Consider the following 23,044-nt stretch of genomic DNA (forward strand, 5'->3'; position numbering starts at 1 on the left):
TCTGCAGAGCATGTGCTTTGTTGGATTGGGGCCTAGCTCCAGAGGTGGGTCTCATCCAAGATGGGCAATGCCAGGGGGCAGGCTGGCCTGCTAGCCTGAAGGGGGCAGCTGCTGCAGCACCCTGCTGGGCTGCAGACCACCACCCAGGGGGCATGGGGAGGCTGCTGTCAGGGGTACATACTAGCCAGTCAGCAGTGACCCTTCTGTTCTGCAATACAGCAGCGTGGTGCAATGGCTAGGGTGTCAGCCTGGGGCACAGGAGATGGGGGTTCAATTCCCAGTCCCCCACTTCAGGCAAGTCACTTGGGCCCAGCTCCTCCAAGCTGTCTCAGCCCCTAACTCCCATTAACATGGGGCAAATCAGGCATCCACATACCTCTGAGCTGGGCCTTCATCTTGGGGTCTGCGCTTCTGGATGGGGGAACCATGCTGCCCCACCTCCCCGCCCATGGAGTGCCAGTCCAGTGTAGCCTGAGGCACTTGGAGAGCGTGGCGATGGGGCTGGGGGCACTTTAGCAGCTGAGGACAGTTCCTGTGCCACCCGGATAGGTAAGGCTGGCCTGAAGCTGACCTGGACACTAAAGGGCAGCTGGGGGGGGTCTTCTCTCTGCACAGCATGGTGCAGATCACGGGGTAAGTCACTAATTGCTACATTGCCCGGAGGGGAGCAAAGGTATTAATGGCCAGCTGGGGTGTGAATGCCTGCCCTGCCACAAGCCACTAGCTGGCCACACACAAATCCGCCTCCTGCTTTACCCTGCAGGCACGGAGCTCAAGACCACAGCTGAGCTCCTTCAGTTACTAGCCAGTTAATGTCACTTGAGCCTTGTGAATCTGCTACGCGCTACTGTATCCAGCAGGGTCTCCTCGTGCTCTGCCAACCATGTGCCTTTTGCACCCACAGTCCTGCTTCCCCTCGTGCACCCGACTGGACAGCAGTCAGGAGAAATGAAGGTGAAATAAGGGTTGCAGGGCTAGGCACCAGGGCCACTGTTTTTAAGTATCCTACAAAAGGAAAGAAGTGGGGTTCTGTCCCCCTTGTTTTACTGCTTTATGGTGGGTAATGCGAGAGTGCCAGTCCGGGGGCGGTCCTATTGTTTAGTGGACCAACATCAGGTGATGAGATTTCTTCCTCTCCCTTCCTCCCTCCCCCCCATTTCTGTTTTACCTTTGGATTGGATATCCGGCGTACTGCTGGATTTGTTGGGGGCCTCCTTGGCGGAGCTGGAGCTGTGGAGTCAGAGTTTTTCAGCCCTTAATTGGATGGGGGGGCCAGGCTCTTTACCACAGAGACTTTTTCTCCCAAGTGCCTGGCAGACATTTGAGTAGAATAAGCATCTTTTAAAAATCCCTTCCCCTCAGACTCCAGCTTCATTCCTGCAGTATACGTGGTGCCATGATTTAGCTAGTTCTCCCCTTGGGGCATGTTTTATTTGCCCTTTAGAAAAGGGGGAAAACCCAGTTTCTGTTTTTCCTTGAGGCGGATAGTCTTTAAAGCAACCTGCAAACTCATTTCTGGTGTAAATCCCCTGCTGCCAATTAAGTGAGAGCGGGATGAGTCGGGCCCAGGATGTTTATACAGACAGGTGCCAGCTGTTTACACCCACACTGGCCCCGTTGGGTCCCAAATCTCTGTGTGCACTGACTAGTCACAAACGTGCAGGGCCTTGGTCTGCTCTTTGGAACAGGAAGTGGTGTCTGTGCTGTGTGTGCAGCACCTTGCGCGCTGGGGCCCTGGGCACAGCCAGTTGGCTTCTGGTAGCTTCCAAAGCCGGGAGCGTGGCTAGAGGGGCTCACAGACTATTTAAAGGGATACTGCCCACTTCCCGCTGCCTATCTCCAATGAGACAGGCAACAGACTCAGGCCCTCTGCCAGCCCAGCCCTTGATCCAGCTGCTGGGGATCTGGCCCTGGGGGGCCATTCTGGATCCAGGGAGAGTGATCAATCCTTGCACTCTCCCCATGTTTGGGGCTGTGTTCACCAGTGAGCTGCAAAGGGCTGGCCACTATCAGGGCGACAGATGCAACACGGCCCCTCGGCGTCTTGGTCCAGCCAGCGTGTTAGTCCAGGGCTGGCACCCCACTGCCCTGGCCAGGCTGCAGGTGGGACTGGAGCAAAATCACTCTGATTGCCCCAAAGCTCGTCGTACCCCACTGTTTGGGGGGGGGAGGGTACACATCTCCTGGCCCCAGGGTGTTACAGGCCCTGCCTAGGGAGTCTAGGCCCAGATCCTCCGAGGTAGGTGGGTGTCTAACTTCCCTGGCAATCAATAGGAGCGAGTGAGGTGCCTAATAGGTGTGAGGCCCTGCCCTGGCCCTTAGTTCTCTACCACCTGCTGGGAAGCTCAGTGCTGGCCTCACCAAGGTGGCCACCCTCACAAGGCCACGGGCTTGCCCTTCTCTTCTGCTGCTCCCTGGGCTGCTGGCGCCCTGACACTGGTCACTACTGCTGTAATTGCAGAGTCAGGCAGGGCCAGGGGCCGGCAAAGCTGTTAATGGGTTTCCTGCAAAGCTCGTTAAATGCTCAAGTTCTTTGGGGTTTTATCCTGTTAACTTGGTAGCTGCAAAAAAAAAAAAAATCTGGCCAAACTTTTTGCACATGAAAGAGCAGCTGGGCTGGGGAGCCAGGCTCCCTTCCCCGCTTCCAGCCGCTTGCTCGGCAAAGGGACAATGCCCAACTGGAGGGAGACAAAGCAGGCAGCTCCAATTTGTAATTCAAAAGGGGGTTGGAATTCACATTCCTGGCGTGGGGGGAAGGGAGCTTTGGGGGCCATGCGCTGAGCCAGCCCCAGTGGCTAGGGAGTAAGGTGGCTGCAGCTGGAGCCTTCCTGCCCCGGCTGTGCTGAGCCAGGCCGGGCCCCAGCCAGCAGGCGCTCGGGAAGAGAGGCTAGTGCTGAGGAGATGGCGAATCCAGCCAGCTTTGCCAGCGAGGTGATCCTGGGCTGGCCAGTGGATGCGGTAATCCGGCAACGCCAGAATCCAGCAGGACTGGGGCTAAGCCAGCGAGTCCCGTTAATCACAGATCCACAAATACCAGAAATCGGGGGCGGGGGCTTCAAACAACAGATGCTCTGGGAGGAATAAGAAGAGAAACGAAGCACGAAATCCAGCCCAACTTTCTGAGGCTGTGTGTGCCAGCCGGGCATGCACGGTCCCCACACTCCCTGCCCTGGGGCACTCAGGCAGTGCCACCAACAGACAGTGTCCAAACGTGGCCTCTGATCTGGGGGTTGGGCCTGAGTCTTGAAGGTGCTGAGCACCCACCGCTCTGCTGCCTCCCCGGGGAGCTCCTGCAGTGAAGATGAGAGGAGAATCGGAGCTATCCAGGGATGCCCAGGGACCAGTGCAGCGAGGGGCGATGGAAGTGCCTAGGACAAGCTCAAGTGGGTGTCGAGATCACTGCCGACCACGCTCCTGGCCACGTTTCCCAGCATAGATGCTGGGCACGCTGTTATCTGGCCGGGCCAGGAGTGCCTTGGGGCTACGGCCTGCCGCAGCCTCCCCCCGGGACCTTCCATAAAGCACTCACCTCCCGTTCCCCGGGGCTAGCGGTGCTCATGGGGCTAAACTCAGCCATGTCCCCACAGGCCTTTGAGATCCCGCAGGGGACGTGCTCCAGAGAGAGGCAAAGTGTTAGCACAGGCCACAGAGCAGGTGCAGTCGGTGTCCTTTCACTGACCACCTCCGCGCCTGGCGCTTACCAGGGGAGCTCTTGATCCCCTTCCATCCCTTGGATTAGCCCTGAGCCCGGCCGCCCACACCATGCCTGTTCTGGGTGTTCACACGTTAGTTACACTGAGCCCTGGCTCAGCTCTGAGTGCGGCATTTGCCAGCGTCCCGGAGCCGTGTGTGCTCCAGACAAATAACAGCGACCCACAGTTATTCAGCCCCTTAGCCTGAACCCTGCAAGCCCCAGGCAGCTGGCACAGGCCAGCCGTGGGTGTCCCATTGCAGCAGAGAGCCTGAGTGACGCTGGCCAAAGCCAGGCTGCTAATTAAGTGAACAAGCTGCAGAAGGCCGGTGTCTCTGACAGCCTCCAGGGAGGGAGGAGGGTGACCCCCCACTCCCACCCCAGGCCTAGCCCACTCTGCAGGTTCACAGAGGCCCTTGAATGCTCCCAGCCACAGGGTTTACCTCCTCTCCTTCCAGGCAGCATGGCCCCCTGTGGGTATGGGATACACCCTTATCCCACCACCTAGATACTTAAGAACTGCCATGGGGAAACTGAGGCACCCCCACAATATTCAGAGGAAACATTAAGAACAGTCCCGCTTTGTCACATCTCTCCCCCCTTCGAGACCGAACTTAGTGGGGTCATTTTAGCCAGTGACCTGGGGAAGTCCGAACTCACCAACGTTCCCATGGATGCCCCAGCATCTCTCCCATTCCTTGGTGGGAGTTACACCAGGCCCTTCCAGTTTTACGCCTTTCCAGTTTCACACCCTCCCTTAGGTCGGGGGTGGTCGATAGCACTTGCATGCCGCATGTGGGAAGGTTTATGCGGCCCGTGCCCTTTTGCCATCCCAAAACCCCCAGGGGTCAAACTGGGATCGGGTCTTCTCCCAGCGCTCCAGTCTGGAGGGCTGCAATTCGGGCTTTCTTGGTTAAGAGCCCCCATCTTGACCTGGGCCACATACTATTCACTTACAGAACTAGCATGGGGACATCCCTTTCTCAACAACCTTGTCTCCCCAACCAGCTGGCCAAACACAGCCACTTGGTTATAGGACTGTTTAACTTTTTTAACAGGTTTCACTCCATATGAGACCTTCTCAAAGCTATCCACACTGGATCTTTCAACAGGGAAGTCAGTGGATCCATTCACAACAGAAAATTTCTGGCTGTTAGCAACTGAAACTTTCTTGATTAAATCACTTTCACATCCTTCAGTTGCAGTAAACTGTTTGCAAAGACTCCATGAGGATTCCTTTCCCTAGGGCTTTTCTATGCAACAATTCACCCCTCACAGAAATTCTGCTCTTACCCTCTTCACCTAGGGCTTGCTCTAGAGGAACACTTTCCTGAGCAACAACAGACTCTTTCTAGGTCTCACTTACATCCAGAATTACCTCTGGCCCATCCGGCGGATTCTTACACAATCCCCTTTCAGGCAAATTTACAGACTTCCTAGATAAAAGGTCAGAAGCATTCTCCTTCCCTTTGCCACACACAAGTTCAGGAATCTTTTCCTTCTTGCTACAGGTTTCCACACCCTCAGGAGGTAACACAATCACATCACCTTCATGCTCTCCTTGTGCCCTGGCTAGGATCTCACCCTGATTAGACAGAGTTGCTACACCCTTTCCAACAACACACTAGCAACAGGCAAAATACAAGCACCAGAATTGTCTGGGCTCTGGGATTTTACATAGACACTAACTGGATGCGATCTAGTTACAGGGCCATTCTCCCGAGCAGACACAAACTTAGGACCCTTCCCTTCCTGGGCTTTAGCTGAATCCAGAACCAACTCTGAGACAACTGCACTACCCTCAACCATCACAGGCTGAAAGGCCCCTTCTGTCTGCTCCACAGACAAAGAAGAGACGGACACACTTTCTCCTTTACCAGACACACAGCTTGGGATCTCATTCCCCTTGTCCCAGCACACAAGGCTGGTCACAGACACCTGCTTGGAGACCAGGGTAGCTCCCTCCACAGGCAAGTCAATACCCCTGACAGACACAGACACGTTTCCTTCCCTGTCCCAATTCTCCACTCAGCTAACAGGTAAGGTCCAGGGACTCTCATCTTCCACTCTCCTCGCCTTCCCACCCTGCTGACTAGCCACAGCCATCAGCTCACAAGGCTGCCTAGGCTCATCCAGACTCTCCTTACCAAGCACCTTGCCACACCCCACAGATCCCCTGCCCTGCCTGTGTCTCCCCCCACTCAGCTGGGGTCTCAGCTCCCACTGTGCTCAGCGCTGCCCTTGCTGTCCCAGTGGGGGTAGGCAGCGAGCTCCCTGCTTTCCTCACTGCATCAGAGCCACCATGAGCCCCCTCTCCGGTGTGCAAGGGAGTGGGGAGCATCTCTCTGTCCCACCCAGCCCCAGGGGGCTGGTTACAGGCAGGCAGGTGTCCTGAGCCTAGCAGCTCTTCCCTGCTGCCAGCCAGGTCATTTGCATTTTCACTGACCATTTCCCTCTCCGCCGATTGGTTCCCTGGATTCAAATTCAAACCCTTGGCCATTACAGGAGCAGGGCCTGGATCCTGTCCCAAAAAGACACAGTCACTCCCCAACAGGGTCTCACAGCCGATATCCTGGAGAACCCCAACGACCAGCCAGCCCCACCCCTCCTGAGTCTGCACAGGGATCTGGGCCATAGGCAGGGCGAGGGGCTTCATCCCTGGGACCCTCACTCAGCTCACACAGACCCTCAGCATCTGAGGCTGCACCACCTGGGGCCTGACTAAAGGTTGGGGTCAGGAGTGGGAGCCTGTCCACCTCCCCACCCATCCGGCTGACGGAGTCTATGGCCTCGGGACCCAGCAAGGGAGCTAGACACTGGGGCTTTTCCGCAGGGTCCCCTTGGTTCAAATCGCCAGCCTGCTCAAAGGCAGTGAGGTGGGCATCCAAACCCCCCCCCCCTTAACCAGGGGCAGCAATTTAGTCTCGAGGTTCCCTGCGGAACTGGCCCCCCGGGGTCTATCCCCACTCACCCCTGGGAGGTCCCCTAGGCCTCTCCGCCCCACCACCGCCAGTTCATGCTGCTGCTGCTTCTGCAGCTCTTTCTCGGGCTCTCGCTGTCTCCCACAGTCGTCTTGCTCTCTCGGACTCAGCTCCAATCCCGCCTGTCTCCGATTCCCGGATGGGGAACCCAATCGTGAAGACCCTCATCTGGTCGGGGACAGGAGTCTTGGGGATGCCTGGCTCCCACTCCAGCTGTTCCCAGATCCTGCTATAGCTCCATTTGGGGTCAGGAATCTGTTCCTTAGAGCGGTCATCCTCCTCCAGCTGCACGATTAACTCTGCTTTGGTGAACTTTCCAACGCTCAACCCTCTCTTTTTGCACAGGGTTACAATGTCCTTCTTCAGGAGGTGGTGACAGGCCATCACTCCGCTCTTCCCAAGTTGTTATGGACTCACAGGCCTGTGTGCTCTCAGCTCCCCACGGTTTCCAGGGAGAACCCCTAGTGTGCCAGCCCTTCTCGAGGTCACCACCTCTTTGCCAGGGTCAAGCTGCAGACTCCTCCGCCCCTTGGACTGCTCGCTGCAATCCCCAGGGGGACCATGGTACTGCAAAAGTCCTTCTCTCTCCCAGAGCCAAGCCGCAGGCTCCTTTGCCCCGAGACTGCTCACTGCAGTCCCCAGGGGGACCCCATTACTGCACAGACCTTCTCGCTGGTCACACACTCCCAGGGGTTAACTGCCCCCCAAAACCACTCCTCTCTGAGCCTTCAGCACGCCTGGTCCTCGTCAATCCCCCTTCATTTTACTGCTCCCCAGTCACTTACTGCAGGAAGCGCCATCTACGGGGTGCAATACATCCCACCTCTGCCACCAGTTATCACGGAGTCCCTGGGCGACGCTCTGGAACTGCTCCCCATGAAGCCAGTCAGGACTCTGGGGAAGTCTCCTCTCTGTGAGCAGCCTGTCTTCAGGACACACAGCTCACACAGCTTCCACCTTCCTGGGTCTGACCTCGGAGCATTCAGCATCCTCTGCCCCTCCGTGTGCTTCCCACAGTGAGTCCACCCAGGCAGGGTCAGACGTGACTCTCAGCCAGCCAGTAACACAGAAGGTTTATTAGATGACAGGAACATGGTCTAACACAGAGCTTGTAGGTGCAAAGAACAGGACCCCTCAGCTGGGTCCATTTTGGGGGGGCAGTGAGCCAGACAACCACATCTGCCCTTCACTTCATGTCCCAGCCAGCCCCAAACCGAAACTCCCTCCAGCCCCTCCTCCTCTGGGCTTTGTCCCTTTCCCCGGCCAGGAGGGCACCTGATTCCTTTGTTCTCCAACCCTTTAGCTCTCACCTCACAGGGGGGAAGGCCCAGGCCATCAGTTGCCAGGAAACAGGGTGTCAGCCATTCTCTATGTCCAGACCCCTGCACACACCTGCCCACTAGGGCTCTGCAACGATCATACACCCTTACCCCACCACCTAGATACTTAAGAACTGCATAGGGGAAACTGAGGCACCCCCACACTATTCAGAGGACACATTAAGAACAGTCCCACTTCGTCACATCACAACTCAGAGCTGGGGTCAGGCAGCTGCTTTGCTGGAAAATGAGCAAGGAAGGGGGTGGGGGTGGGGTGTCATATTTTCCCAGTTGACCCCGATGTAATGGCCTGGCTGGTGTATGAGTCACCACTGCCATGCCACCTACTGCATGGTACAGAACAGCGTGGCTGTGTGTCAGAGACCCTGTCCTGTTAACTGCTAATGGAGATTTGGCACAACACACTGTAGTCAGGGGTTGACCCCACTTGTGCAAAACCAGTGGGTTTTCCCCGGCGGCGGCTGCGGGATCCGGCCCTCGTGGCAAGCTGCACCTATCCAGCCGCTGTTGTCCTCAGCTCCACAGGAGCTCGTCAACAGCGGCCCCAGCCGCTTTCAGCCCAAGCTGGCGGACTGGCTCCGGCCTCTGGCTGCCTGCGGGCGGGAGCCGGACTTCAGAGGCGTCTGTGGCTCTTGGTTTGGGGCACTCGGGCTCCGCCTGTGTCTGCTTGCTGAGCTGGAGCTCCAGGAAAGGCCCCTGCCACGGGCCCTGGGCCAGCCGGGCACCAGCCCGCCCTGCTCAGCAGCTGCGAGGAGAGGGGTAGCTTCACCCCGCAGCCGGTTCGAGCCCCCGGCCCGGCAGGCGGCTGAATTAACACACCCTGGCCCCGGCCTCGCCTGGCCGCTTGGGCCCCAGCCGCCGCTTTCCTTGGCGGCTTCTTGACAACGCCAGTCTCGGGCCTGCCCGGCAAAGGCGGCAGCCCCTGCCCCGGGAAGGGCCGCGCGGCGCGGGGGACAATTGCCCTGGCCGCTGAGCGGGGCATCGCCCTTTTAAGAGGGCGCAGCCCCGCCGGCTCCGAGCCGCGCGCAGGTGCGGCCGGGCTCGTGTCCTCGCAGGACAGACACCGGCGCGAGCTGCGTTCGGCTGCCCCGCGCGGGGGACGCGCCGGCCGGGCCGCGGGCTGCGGGCTGCGGGGCCCCGCGTGCGGCCCGGGCGGGGCGCCCCTGGGCTGCAGCCGGAGCCGGGCAGGGGACGGTCACGGGCCGCGGCCTGGAGCCCGCAGCAAGACCACAAACAAACCCAGGGCGGGAGAAACAGCCGGGCCGGGCCAGCGCCGGGCTCGGTCCCGCGGGGCCAGGATCAGGTGCTTGCGAAGGAGCCCCGCGCCGGGAAGCCCGCAGTTAGTTCCTGCCCTGCGGCAGGAGGACCCAGAGCCCTGTCACTGGCAGCTGCAGCCAAAGCTACTCGCCAGGATTTCGCTCTTCTCCCCGCAAACAGACCCCCGCCCCCATCCTCAGATTCCAGATCCAGTGTCACCCCCCCAGAGGAGATGCTAATGCCCAGGGGGTGCCTGGACCTGCCCCTCTCGCCCCTGCAGCCTGGGCGCTCGCTGCCCCCCCAGGTGCAGCCCCAGTCAGCTCCCAGGCAGGGCAACAGGCCAGTTCTTGGCATGGTTAGACCCGACTTTAATCCCATTCACCCCCGTGTCAATCAGGAGTAACCCACTGGGCCCAATTCCCCTCACACTCGCCCTGGTGTAAATCAGGAGTAACCCACTGGGCTCACTCTTAGAATCATAGACTATCAGGGTTGGAAGGGACCTCAGGAGGTCATCGAGTCCCACCCCCTCTGCTCAAAGCAGGACCAATCCCCGACTAAATAACCCACCTGGCCCAATTCCCCTCTCACGCACCGTGGTGTAAATCAGGAGGCACTGTATGGAACTCGGTGCAAGCTGGCGCAGGAAGGGAGAGCCCGTTCCCTGAGCATGCTTTGTTTGCGGCCGCAGTCCGCCTTTGCCTGAAAGGCGCTGGTTACTCCTGGAGGTGTTTGGCTGCACCCTGAGCACACCACCCGGCTGGGAAATGACTCAGATCCACAGCTTGGCAACGCCCCTTTTTAATTTGATGCCACAACAACTTTGAAAACATATTTCTGAAAATCCCCAGCTCATAAGATCAACTCCTCCATGGTCCGTTTACACTGAATGGGCCCAGTGCTAAGTTGGTGTAAAGGGAAGTTACTACACTGGTTTATACCAGCTGAGGCTCTGGCCCCCGGAGCCTGGGACACAGCAGAAGCAGGTATGCAGGACACTGGAGTGTCCTGTTTACATGATGATCTGGTGGCTACAGAACCCCAGGACCGGGCCAGTTTCCTTGTCCCTGGTGAGTGATGCCTGGGGCAGCCAAGAAAGGCTGACTTAGGCCATTGCACAAACAAACCTCTCCTGGAAACTGAAGTCAGCAGCTCCCGGGCTCAGGCCTGGTTCCCACACCCCCAACACACATGGGGGCAGTTGGCTACACGGATTTAAAGGAGGACTTGTGGCACCTTAGAGACTAACCAATTTATCTGAGCATAAGCTTTCATGAGCTACAGCTCTCTTCATCAGATGCATTCAGTGGAAAACACAGGGGGGAGATTTATATACACAGAGAACATGAAACAATGGGTGTTACCATACACACTGTAAGGAGAGTGATCACTTAAGGTGAGCTATTACCAGCAAGGGGGGGGGGGGAGAAAACCCTTTGTAGTGATAATCAAGGTGGGCCATTTCCAGCAGTTGACAAGAACGTCTGAGGAACAGTGGGGGGGGGGTGAAGGGGGGGAATAAACGTGGGGAAATAGTTTTACTTTGTGTAATGACCCATCCACTCCCAGTCTCTATTCAAGCCTCAGTTAATTGTTTGCAAATTAATTCCAATTCAGCAGTCTCTTGTTGGAGTCTGTTTGTGAAGTTTTTTTGTTGAAGAATTGCCACTTTTAGGTCTGTAATCGAGTGACCAGAGAGATTGAAGTGTTCTCCAACTGGTTTATGAATGTTATAATTCTTGACGTCTGATTTGTGTCCATTTATTCTTTTACGTAAGAGACTGTCCAGTTTGGCCAATGTACATGGCAGAGGGCATTGCTGGCACATGATGGCATATATCACATTGGTAGATGTGCAGGTGAACAAGCCTCTGATAGTGTGGCTGATGTGATTAGGCCCTGTGATGGTGTCCCCTGAATAGATACGTGGACACAGTTGGCAACGGGCTTTGTTGCAAGGATAGGTTCCTCGGTGAGTGGTTCTGTTGTGTGGTGTGTGGTTGCTGGTGAGTATTTGCTTCAGGTTGGGGGGCTGTCTGTAAGCAAGGACTGGCCTCTCTCCCAAGATCTGTGAGGGTGATGGGTCGTCCTTCAGGATAGGTTGTAGATCCTTGATGATGCGTTGGAGAGGTTTTAGTTGGGGGCTGAAGGTGACGGCTAGTGGCGATCTGTTATTTTCTTTGTTAGGCCTGTCCTGTAGTAGGTAACTTCTGGGAACTCTTCTGGCTCTATCAATCTGTTTCTTTACTTCTGCAGGTGGGTATTGTAGTTGTAAGAAAGCTTGACAGAGATCTTGTAGGTGTTTGTCTCTGTCTGAGGGGTTGGAGCAAATGCGGTTGTATCGCAGAGCTTGGCTGTAGATGATGGATCATGTGATGTGGTCAGGGTGAAAGCTGGAGGCATGTAGGTAGGAATAGCGGTCAGTAGGTTTCTGGTATAGGGTGGTGTTTATGTGACCATCGCTTATTAGCACCGTAGTGTCCAGGAAGTGGATCTCTTGTGTGGACTGGACCGGGCTGAGGTTGATGGTGGGATGGAAATTGTTGAAATCATGGTGGAATTCCTCAACGGCTTCTTTTCCATGGGTCCAGATGATGAAGATGTCATCAATATCTCGCAAGTAGAGTAGGGGCGTTAGGGGACGAGAGCTGAGGAAGCGTTGTTCTAAGTCAGCCATAAAAATGTTGGCATAATGTGGGGCCAGGCGGGTACCCATAGCAGTGCCGCTGATTTGAAGGTATACATTGTCCCCAAATGTGAAATAGTTATGGGTGAGGACAAAGTCACAAAGTTCAGCCACCAGGTTAGCCGTGACATTATCGGGGATAGTGTTCTTGACGGCTTGTAGTCCATCTTTGTGTGGGATGTTGGTGTAGAGGGCTTCTACATCCATAGTGGCCAAGATGGTGTTTTCAGGAAGATCACCAATGGATTGTAGTTTCCTCAGGAAGTCAATGGCCCACCTTGATTATCACCACAAAAGGTTTTCTCCCCCCCCCCCCCCCCCGCTCTCCTGCTGGTATTAACTCATCTTACGTGATCAGTCTCCTTACAGTGTGTATGATAACACCCATTGTTTCATGTTCTCTGTGTATATAAATCTCCCCACTGTATTTTCCACTGAATGCATCCATCCAATGAAGTGAGCTGTAGCTCACAAAAGCTTATGCTCAAATAAATTGGCTAGTCTCTAAGGTGCCACTAGTCCTCTTTTTCTTTTTGTGAATACAAACTAACATGGCTGCTACTCTGATACATGGATTTAGTCTCCCATGGTGTCATGGGGGGAGGGAGAGCTCAGTGGTTTGAGCATTGGCCTGCTAAACCCAGGGTTGTGAGCTCAATCCTTGAGGGGTCTGGGGCAAAAATTGGGGATTGGTCCTACTTTGAGCAGGGGGTTGGACTAGATGACCTCCTGAGGTCCTGTCCCTTCCAACCCTGACATTCTGTGATTCACTGCGACCTCCACTCACCTGCCCACCAAGGATGGGCCACTGGACTAGGAGCTAGTTTGGCGTTTATTGATTAACTATTTCCTTTCTGCTTTGCTGCATTAATTCTGGAAGAGGAGTGACTGTGTGTATGTGTGGGTGTCTATGTTGAGTGCAAAGTTTGCACACAGCATGTGCACAGTGAATGTGTGTGTATACGTGTGTGCACAGGGTGTGGGCATGTCAGCATTCCCTGAATCCAAACTCCATGTCTGTTCACACTTACCCCACTTCTCTGGAGCCCCCCTCCCTCAGTCAAGCTAGTAGGAGCAGAGCAGTCCTTGGCCATAACAGAGCCTGGCTGGCGTGGATGCAGAGTGTGAGGAGGCGGAGAGAGCTGGTGTGTACAGACCAGGGCTGGTGCGTATGGACCGCCATTCCCTCTCAGCTGTGCACGTGCGTGTGCGCACAGATCCCAAACCTCACACACACGGTGAAACACTGTGCGCACAACAATTTGCACCAAAGACATTTTTTGCACACGCGGCCTGTCAAAAGTTAGAGGGAACATTGGTATGGACCAGGGCTGGTGTGTACGGACCAGGGTGCTCTGCCCAGCTGATCTCTGTGGATGGCGGCCCGTCTCAGCCCAGGATCCCACACTTTCTTATCCCTCTTCTGCAATGGGGACATGCCTGAGCAGGGGGGGCTAGGAGAGGAACCCAGGAGTCCTGGGGCTCCCTGGGCCCCTTCTCTGACCACTAGACTTCACTGCCCCTCACCTGGTAGATGACTCTAATGGGCCTGATGGAGACAGGCTGGCTGCCCTAGGAGCCGCCCCAGCCCCTGCCCCGCGCCCGGGAAGAGCACTGTGTCTCTGGCTGCCCGCAGGGGCCCGGGTGGGTCCCCCGGCTGGTGGCGAGGCTGCCGTTGCTCCTTTAAGGGCCGCCGCGCTGCGCCGAGCAGGTCTATGGTAATGAGCCTCCCGCAAGCCCCTGCCGCCGCGCCGCAGAACCGGGGCTGCCGGGCGGGGAGAGCGGAGCTGGGCCAGGGCGCTCGGCCGGGGGCGGCTCGGTCTCCTAGAGCCGGGGGCGCAGGGATCCGGGGGGCGAGATCCGGGGGGCGCACGGGGATCGGGGGGCGGGGAGCCGGGGGGCGAGATCCGTGGGGCGCAGAGAGCCGGGGGGCGGGGAGCCGGGGGGCGCACGGGGATCAGGGGGGCGCACGGGGATCGGGGGGGCGCAGGGAGCCGGGGGACGGGGAGCCGGGGGGGCGCAGGGAGCCGGGGGGCGCACGGGGATCGGGGGGCGCACGGGGGTCGGGGGGGCAGGGAGCCGGGGGGCGCACGGGGGTCGGGGGGGCGCAGGGAGCGGGGGGGCGCACGGGGATCGGGGGGCGCAGGGAGCCGGGGCGCAGGGAGCCGGGGGGCGAGATCCGGGGGGCGCACGGGGATCGGGGGGCGCAGGGAGCAGGGGGGCGCAGGGAGCCGGCCGGGCATGAGGCCCGGGGCCGGGCAGCGCCGCCGTAGGAGCCGCCGCTGAGCCCCAGCGAGCGGGCGATGGGCGGTTGCTGCTGCCAGCCCAGCCGCGCTCTCCTGCTGCTCCTGGCGCTCGGGGTGCCGCGGCTGGAGGGCGCAGCGCCCGGGCACCGCGGGCCGTGCGCGCTGGGGCCCGCGGCCGGGACGCGGCTGATGCTGCTGGACCGGTCCCGGCCGCCGCCGCGCTGCGCCCTCTGGCTCTGTCCGGCAGGTGCAGCCGGCCTCTGGGCGCACATGGCCGGGCAGGGCTGCGGGGCTGCCGGGGAGAGGGAGCTGCTGAGCCGGCTGCTGCTGCCCCAGGCTCCTGGGGACAGGAGGTGGAGCTGGGCGCTGTGCTTGGAGCCCGGCTCCCGCATCCCCCTGCCGCCCGCGGCCGCTTGGGGAGGCTGCCAGCCGCGGTGCAGGGTGCGGGGCGCCGGGGGGAGCCTCTCCCCCCAGGCCTCGGGGGAGCTGATCCTCCCCGTCCGGGCCATGTGTCTCCGGTCGGGGCACCCGGTGCGCTTGGGGCTGCTGTGCGAGCGGTGCGCGAAGGGGGACGGGGCGGGGGGGCTCAGGCAGGGGAGGGGCGCTAGGACCTTGGTCAACTGGAGTCTGGGTCTGAGCTCCCCTGGGCAGCAGGTGGTGCTGGGGAAGCTGCTCCAGGGTGCGGACGGGGCCCCGGGCCGGGGGAGCAGCCGGAGGAAGCGGAACGTCAACACCAGCCCCCAGTTCCAGCCGCCCACGTACCAGGTGTCGGTGCCAGAGAACAGGCCAGCCGGCACCCCGGTGATCTCGCTGCAGGCCACGGACCCCGACGCGGGCGAGGCGGGCTGGCTGCACTACTCCATGGCGGCTCTCTTCGACAGCCGCTCCAGCAGCTGCTTCGCCATGGACCCCCTGAGCGGGGCCGTGAGCACGGCCGAGGAGCTGGACCGTGAGACCAAGAGCACCCACGTCTTCCGGGTGACGGCCGTGGACCATGGCACGCCCCGGCGCACAGCCCTGGCCACGCTCACCATCCTGGTGAGCGACACCAATGACCACAGCCCCACCTTCGAGCAGCAGGAGTACGAGGAGAGCGTGCGGGAGAACCTGGAGGTCGGGTACGAGGTGCTGACAGTCAGGGCCACCGACGGGGACGCCACTACCAACGCCGACATCCTCTACCGACTCCTCGATGGTGACGGGGCCAACGCAGCCTTTGAGATCGACCCCCGCTCCGGGGTCATCCGCACCAAGGGGCTGGTGGACAGGGAGTCTGTGGAGTCCTACCAGCTCCTGGTGGAGGCCAGCGACCAGGGCAGGGACCCGGGGCCCCGCAGCTCCACGGCTACCGTCCACATTGCCGTGGAGGACGACAATGACAATGCGCCGCAGTTCAGTGAGAAGCGCTACATGGCCCAGGTGCCTGAGGACGTGGCCACCAACTCCCATGTGCTGCGGGTGACGGCCACGGATCGGGACAAAGGCAGCAGTGCCCTGGTGCACTACAGCATCATGAGCGGGAACACCCGGGGCCAGTTCCACCTCGACGCCCAGACGGGCAGCATTGACGTGGTCAGCCAGCTGGACTACGAGCTGAGCAAGGAGTACACGCTCCGCATCCGGGCCCAGGACGGGGGGCGGCCCCCTCTGTCCAACATCAGCGGGCTGGTGACCATCCAGGTCTTGGACGTCAACGACAATGCTCCCATCTTCGTCAGCACCCCCTTCCAGTCCACGGTGCTGGAGAACGTGCCCCTCGGCTACTCGGTCCTACACATCCAGGCCGTCGATGCGGACTCCGGGGATAATGCTCGACTGCAGTATGCCCTGCTGGAGGCCGGCCCCAGGTTCCCCTTCGCCATCAGCAACAGCACGGGCTGGATCGTGGTGGCCTCGGAGCTGGACCGGGAGACGGTGGATTTCTACAGCTTTGGGGTGGAGGCCCGGGACCACGGCAGCCCCCCCATGGCTTCCTCGGCCAGTGTCAGCATCACTGTGCTGGACGTGAATGACAACAACCCCGAGTTCACCCCGAAGGAGTACTCTGTGCGGCTGAACGAGGATGCTGCCATGGGCACCAGTGTCCTGACCGTCTCGGCCATTGACCGGGACGCCAACAGCGTCATCACCTACCAGATAGCCAACGGCAACACCCGCAACCGCTTCTCCATCACCAGCCAGAGTGGGGGCGGCCTCATCACCCTGGCGCTGCCGCTGGATTACAAGTTGGAGCGGCAATACCTGTTGACTGTCACGGCCTCCGACGGCACCCGGCTCGACACGGCCCGGGTGTTCGTCAATGTGACTGATGCCAACACCCACCGGCCAGTCTTCCAGAGCTCCCACTACACTGTCAACATCAATGAGGACCGGCCGGTTGGCACCACGGTGGTGCTCATCAGTGCCACAGACGAGGACACGGGGGAGAACGCCCGTATCACCTACTTTATGGAGGACAGTATCCCCCAGTTCCAGATCGACGTGGACACAGGCGCAGTCACTACCCAGATGGAGCTGGACTACGAGGACCAAGTGTCCTACACACTGGCCATCACGGCCCGGGACAATGGCATTCCGCAGAAATCAGACACCACCTACTTGGAAATCCTGGTCAACGACGTCAACGACAACACACCCCAATTTCTGCGGGATGCCTACCAGGGCTCTGTCTACGAGGATGTCCCGGCCTTCACCAGCGTCCTGCAGGTCTCCGCCACTGACCGGGACTCGGGGCTCAATGGGAGGGTGTTCTACACCTTCCAAGGTGGAGATGATGGGGATGGGGACTTCATAATTGAATCTACCTCCGGCATCGTGCGGACGTTGCGCCGGTTGGACCGGGAGAACGTCCCTCTCTACGAGCTACGAGCCTACGCTGTGGACAAGGGCATCCCGGCCACAAGGACCCCTGTCGACATCCAGGTGGCCATCCTGGATGTGAACGACAACCCCCCGGTCTTTGAGCGGGACGAGTTTGACGTCTTTGTGGCAGAGAACAGCCCCATTGGCCTGGCGGTGGCGCAGATCACGGCCAGCGACCCGGACGAGGGCACCAATGCCCAGGTCATGTACCAGATCGTGGAGGGCAACATTCCCGAGGTCTTCCAGCTCGACATCTTCTCCGGGGAGCTGACGGCGCTGATGGATCTGGATTACGAGGCCAAGGCAGAGTATGTCATCGTAGTCCAGGCCACCTCAGCCCCGCTGGTGAGCCGGGCCACGGTGCACGTCCGCCTGTTGGACCAGAATGACAACCCCCCTATGCTGAGAAACTTTGAGATCCTCTTCAACAACTACATCACCAACAAGTCCAGCAGCTTCCCCAGCGGGGTGATCGGCCGCATCCCAGCCCATGACCCCGACATCTCGGACACGCTCACCTACAGCTTTGAGCAGGGCAACGAGCTGCACCTGGTGCTGCTGAACCGCAGTTCTGGGGAGCTGCGTCTGAGCCGGGCGCTGGACAACAACAGGCCCCTGGAGGCCATCATGCGGGTGTCTGTCTCAGGTAAGACTCCGGCCGGGCTGGGGGGGCCTAGGCCAAACTCAGGGGCACATTCAGGTCGGTGGGGTTTTGTCCTGGACGTTCAAGGGGCCGGGGTGTCAGCTAGAGAAGGGGGGAAGGACCCATTCGGTGTCGCGCAGGCCAGAGGGCCCACGCCGGGGTCCTGGCCGGAGCAGCGTCTCTTGGATGCAGGTGTCCAGCCTCGCCACAAAGACTCCGAGCCACAGTGGAGGTGCCCTGGTCTGGGGCAAACTGCCCAGTGGCTCTGATCTCAGACTTGTAGTGGGGCTAGTGGATATTCCGCGCTGGTGGCCACTTTGTGCCAGGCCCTCTGGCCTCCAGTCCACCTTGAGATCGGGGGTGGGGCGGGAGCTGCTCATTGGTCTCTGCAATTGGCTAAGGCCCAACCAAAGTGCAAATCCCCTGGCTGGGCGATGAGGGAGGCTGTGGCAGCCTGCCAGGGACACCCCCCTCTGCACGCTCAAAACTAACCACACGGGGCTAGCGCAGGAGGCTATGACCTTTCCACGGCCGAGCCGCCCTCAGCCCAGGGGCCAGCAGAGCCGGGGCGGGTGGAGGCTGCCCCACCTCCTCCTCTAGCTTCCAGGGTCTCCCCTGGAAGGGCCCCTGGGAGCCCCGCAGAGAGCAAGGCTCTGGGTTCTGGTGCAGGAGGCAGGCGTGGGGCCATCGCTGGGGCCGTGGGGCTGCATCGCTCAGGGCTCTGCTACAGAAGTGGCTGGGCCCCCTCAGGATAATCACAAGGGCTGTGTGTGGCTGTGGTACGGGGGTGGGGACCAAGCAGGGGGGTGGTGCCCATGGAAGGGGCGATCCCTAGAGCTAGCCAGACAGCTTGCCCCGTCCTGCTCCCCTAAATGTAGCTGTAGTGGTGTGGTGGGTGCTGGGGGAGGGGCGGAGCACGGTGGGTGCCGGGGGACGTGGTGCAGCAGGTGTTGGGGGAGGGGCGTGATGGATGCCGGGGGAGGGGCGCGGTGGGTGCCGGGGGCCGTGGTGCAGCAGGTCCCAGGGGAGGGGCAGCGGGTGCCGGGGGAGGGGCGTGATGGGTGCCGGGGGAGGGGCGCGGTGGGTGCCGGGGGGCGTGGTGCAGCAGGTGCCGGGGGAGGGGCTCGGTGGGTGCCGGGGGAGGGGCGTGGTGGGTGCCGGGGTGTGTGGTGCAGTAGGTGTTGGGGGAGGGGCGCGGTGGGTGCCGGGGGGCGTGATGCAGCAGGTGCCGGGGGAGGGGCAGCGGGCGCCGGGGGAGGGGCGCGGTGGGTGCCAGGGGGCATGGTGCAGCAGGTGCCGGGGGAGGGGCAGTGGGTGCCGGGGGAGGGGTGCGGTGGGTGCCGGGGGGCGTGGTGCAGCAGGTGCCGGGGGAGGGGCAGTGGGTGCCGGGGGAGGGGTGCGGTGGGTGCCAGGGGGCATGGTGCAGCAGGTGCCGGGGGAGGGGCAGTGGGTGCCGGGGGAGGGGTGCGGTGGGTGCGGGGGGCGTGGTGCAGCAGGTGCCGGGGGAGGGGCAGCGGGCGCCGGGGGAGGGGCGCGGTGGGTGCCGGGGGAGGGGCAGCAGGTGCTGGGGGAGGGGCGCGGTGGGTGCCGGGGGGGTGTGGTGCAGCAGGTGCCGGGGGAGGGCTGTGGTGCAGCAGGTGCCGGGGGAGGGGCAGCGGGCGCCGGGGGAGGGGCGCGGTGGGTGCCAGGGGGCATGGTGCAGCAGGTGCCGGGGGAGGGGCAGTGGGTGCCGGGGGAGGGGTGCGGTGGGTGCCGGGGGGCGTGGTGCAGCAGGTGCCGGGGGAGGGGCAGTGGGTGCCGGGGGAGGGGTGCGGTGGGTGCCAGGGGGCATGGTGCAGCAGGTGCCGGGGGAGGGGCAGTGGGTGCCGGGGGAGGGGTGCGGTGGGTGCGGGGGGCGTGGTGCAGCAGGTGCCGGGGGAGGGGCAGCGGGCGCCGGGGGAGGGGCGCGGTGGGTGCCGGGGGAGGGGCAGCAGGTGCTGGGGGAGGGGCGCGGTGGGTGCCGGGGGGGTGTGGTGCAGCAGGTGCCGGGGGAGGGCTGTGGTGCAGCAGGTGCCGGGGGAGGGGCAGCGGGCGCCGGGGGAGAGGCGCGGTGGGTGCCGGGGGGGTGTGGTGCAGCAGGTGCCGGGGGAGGGGCGCGATCTCACAGCAGTGCGGGACCTGCCCGGGGCGCCAGGCCGGTGATCGGGGCCGAGGGCTGTGACTGTCACGCGGGCTCTTTCCACCTTAGCCAGAGCTAGGATCAGGCAGCTGCTGAGTGTCTCCTTGGTGGCCCCTCCGGCGGTCCCTGGTGCTGGGTGCTTCCGTGTGGGGGCTCTCCGGGGTCATGACCCACAGCTGGCTGGGGACAGGATTTGGCTGGTGGGGCAGAGGGGGCTGGCTCACAGCCTGCCAGGGGAGCACAGAGCCCCAGGGCTTTGCCTTGGCCCTGTCAGGGCCAGGAGTCGCTGCCCGGGAGGGGCTGCTCAGACCCACCACAGCCGTTCAGCCCGTCCCTGCTGTCTGTCTGCAGCGCTGCCGGCCCCTCGCAGGGCGACCGGCCTGACCCTCTGGGCACGGCTCCTCTTCCTGTGGGCCCCCACCCCCCCCGGGCTTTCTGTGCCCGACTGCCTTGGAATTGCGGGTTGGGGGGCTGGGCCAGAGAGGCCGGGTGTGTGGAACATGCTTGGCCTATGACAGCCAGAGCTAACCCCGGTGTCTCCCCTGCCAGCTAGCCCCTGGCCACTGGGCCACCCTGCCAGCTAGCCTCAGCCACCCTGCCCCACCTGCCCCCAGCCCCCTGGTGTGGGAGTCTCAGAGGAGAAGAGAAGATCGGAGTGGGCCTGGGGACAAGTGTCGGGGGGAGGGGCTGGCCGTGCCCATGGGCTAGGGCTGAATCTGAGGCCTCCAGTCTGGGACCTTTCCCCAGCATGCGAGTGGCTGGCACGGGGCCTGAGAAGCAGGGCGGGGTGTGTACCTCGCCAGGCCTTCCCTGCACAGGCTTGGAGGCAGGGCCTGCCCACGATCTCCCGCTCCCGGCTCGGGATTTCCCCTGCACGAGTTGGCGCTTGTTGGCGTCTCGCTTGGGCCCCTGTTCTGCCAGCCTGCTGCTGGGGGCCACGGAGCTGCGTCTGCATGGGGGCAGGGCACACTTGGCCCCCCGCGGTGCCGTGCTGGGGAGCCTGCAGCTGCAGCAGCGAGGTGCCGGGCGCTGCCGGCCAAGGGTGTTGCTGGGGCTGTGCTGGGCGGAGAGGAGGGTGTGCCAGGCTGGGACGAGCTGGGGCAGGACGCGGCACCGGGGGACGAAACGTGCCGCAGGGGTGGGGGAAGCTGCTGAAGCTGCATTTCTGATGATCTCTGCCATGTGACCAGCCTGGATCCCTCTCCCCAGCCCAGCGGGGCCAGCGGTGAGGACGGGCGCTAGCCAGAGCCCATTGGACTGGTGCTGCCTGCTGCCTGGGCTGCTCTCGGTGTCCCAGGGCCTGGCTGGCCCGGCTGAGCTGGCGTGGGGTGGGGAGGGGTAGCTGCTCACTGCAGCAGGGGGTGTTCACCCACCCGACCTGCCTGCCGCCGGGCCCTGCTGGAGCCCCGCAACCGAGGGGCCCCTGCTTAATGCAGCCGAAGGGGTAGGTCTGGGACCAGCTGGCAGCTGCAGGCTGGGGGTGGCTGGGGAGCAGCTGTGCCTGAGCCCTGCCATTAGCCTCTCCATGGGGGGGCCGTGCCGTGCACCTGCTGGGCTGGGGGAGGGATCGGAGCAGGTAGGCGCTGGGCCGGGCCGCTCTCGCTGGGGGGGCTGGTGATTAGAGCAGTCGCAGCTGGGCCCCCTGCCAGGGCGGTCCCAGCTGGGGCCATGCTGCGAGGTGTCAATAACTCAGACACGTGGCAGCTTTAACCTCCTGCCCCCGGGAGACGCACCAAGCCCTGCCGCCAAGGGGCGGATGCCGTGGCAGGGGCTGGCTTCTCTCCTGGCAGACACAGCGAGGGAGCCGCCCCCCAGCCCTACCACCAGCCTGGCTCAGGTCGTGGTGCCCAGCTGGGGACGAGCCTGAGGAAGGGGCTGGGGGCCTGTTTGTGCATTAGGTGTGGGGTTGATTGGGGCTGGGGGGAGAGCCAGGGCTAGAGCCCACTGGGAGTCAGGTGCCTACCTGCCTTTGGGGGTCTGGGCCCGAGCTTCTCCGCAGGAGATGATCCTGAAAACACCTTGGCCCATTGAGCTACGATTCCACGGCCCCCTTGGGGTCCCTGCAAAGGGCCCATCTCCACCAGCAGGACATGGGAGAAGCCCACTGGGGCCAGCCTGGAGGAGTGGGGTGGACAGCAGCCCCCAAACCCTGCTGCCTGGTGCATGGGGCTGGGGGAGAGAGCCAGGGCTGCAGGGCCAGTGACTGCCGTGCTGAGGAAGGACTTGTTACTGCTGCCCCCCGCCAGCCCGACCCGCAGCTCCCCACATTGGGCCAGCTCCAAGCTGCAGGGAATAGCCCACCAGTTTTCAGCTGTGTCCCTGTGTTCCCGGGGATACACCTCCGCCTGTCAGACTTGTCCTGCTGCTGCCCCCTAAGCCAGGGGCCTGGCTGTGCCCACACGAGCACAAAGCCCAGGGCATGATGGAGAGGGTGGGGGCTGAGGGGTGGCGGGGGCTTGGTGGCAGCTAATACACTCGAACCATCTGCTCACCAGTGGGGCTGCAGGCAGAGGCCTGGCTGCCCATGGGCTGCTCACGGAGCACCTCTGCCTGGCCCTGCTCTGGGCAAGGGCTGCCGCTGAGGGAAGAGGGGCACTGGGGGGCGGCCCGGGGGATTGGTGGGTCGAGAAGCCAAGAGATTAGCCCAGCTCGACCTATATGGTTTAGGAGGGGGTGGGGCCTGGAGGGGCCCAGGAGCCTTGACTGGCAAGGAGCGGATTGCTGCCATAAGCCGCTGGAGAGACCTGAAGTAGGTCAGGGGCATCCGGCACCCCGGTGAGGCCCATCCCCCCGGCATCTGGCGCTGCCCCCGAACCCACCCCATCAGCCACTTCATGAGGCTGCACTGTGGGGCTGTCAGGGGAAGGTGGCCTGGGCACAGCCTGTGGGGCTGGGAAGAGCTCTCCTGAGCCAGGCGAAGTGAAGGCTTGTATGACCCAGGGTTGAGCAGAGGGGCACCCCATTTCCCTGCAGGGAGGGGACCAGCCCCCCAGGTGCCCAGGGCAGCCACACCAGGGAGCAGCCTGCAGGAGCTGGGAGGAGGGCGATGGACATGCTGGGGTGTCAGGCTGGAGGGGACCCCAGAGCCCAGCCCCGTTCGCAGGGAGATCAGGGGAGCTGAGGGGGGAGGGGTGAAGGGGAGAGAAGCATCATACTGAGTTGTGATGCCCTGGGAGGTCT

The 23,044-nt window shown here is 61.8% G+C and overlaps 1 protein-coding gene across 2 annotated transcripts in view; it reads left to right on the forward strand.

Annotated features, from left to right (window-relative positions):
* Positions 1-14,186: 14,186 nt before the first annotated feature.
* CELSR2 (cadherin EGF LAG seven-pass G-type receptor 2) overlaps positions 14,187-23,044 on the forward strand; it is an 85,120-nt gene continuing 76,262 nt past the window's right edge. The window contains exon 1 of one of the 2 annotated variants that reach the window (XM_048826605.2): positions 14,187-17,709. In XM_048826605.2, the coding sequence (XP_048682562.2) occupies positions 14,259-17,709 (3,451 nt within the window). In that variant the 5' untranslated portion in view covers positions 14,187-14,258. The remainder of the gene's footprint in view (positions 17,710-23,044) is intronic. The other variant, XM_048826606.2, reaches the window with a different exon arrangement.

The sequence above is a fragment of the Caretta caretta genome, chromosome 21 (genome assembly GCF_965140235.1).
Source record: "Caretta caretta isolate rCarCar2 chromosome 21, rCarCar1.hap1, whole genome shotgun sequence".
In the NCBI taxonomy this organism is placed as follows: domain Eukaryota; kingdom Metazoa; phylum Chordata; order Testudines; family Cheloniidae; genus Caretta; species Caretta caretta.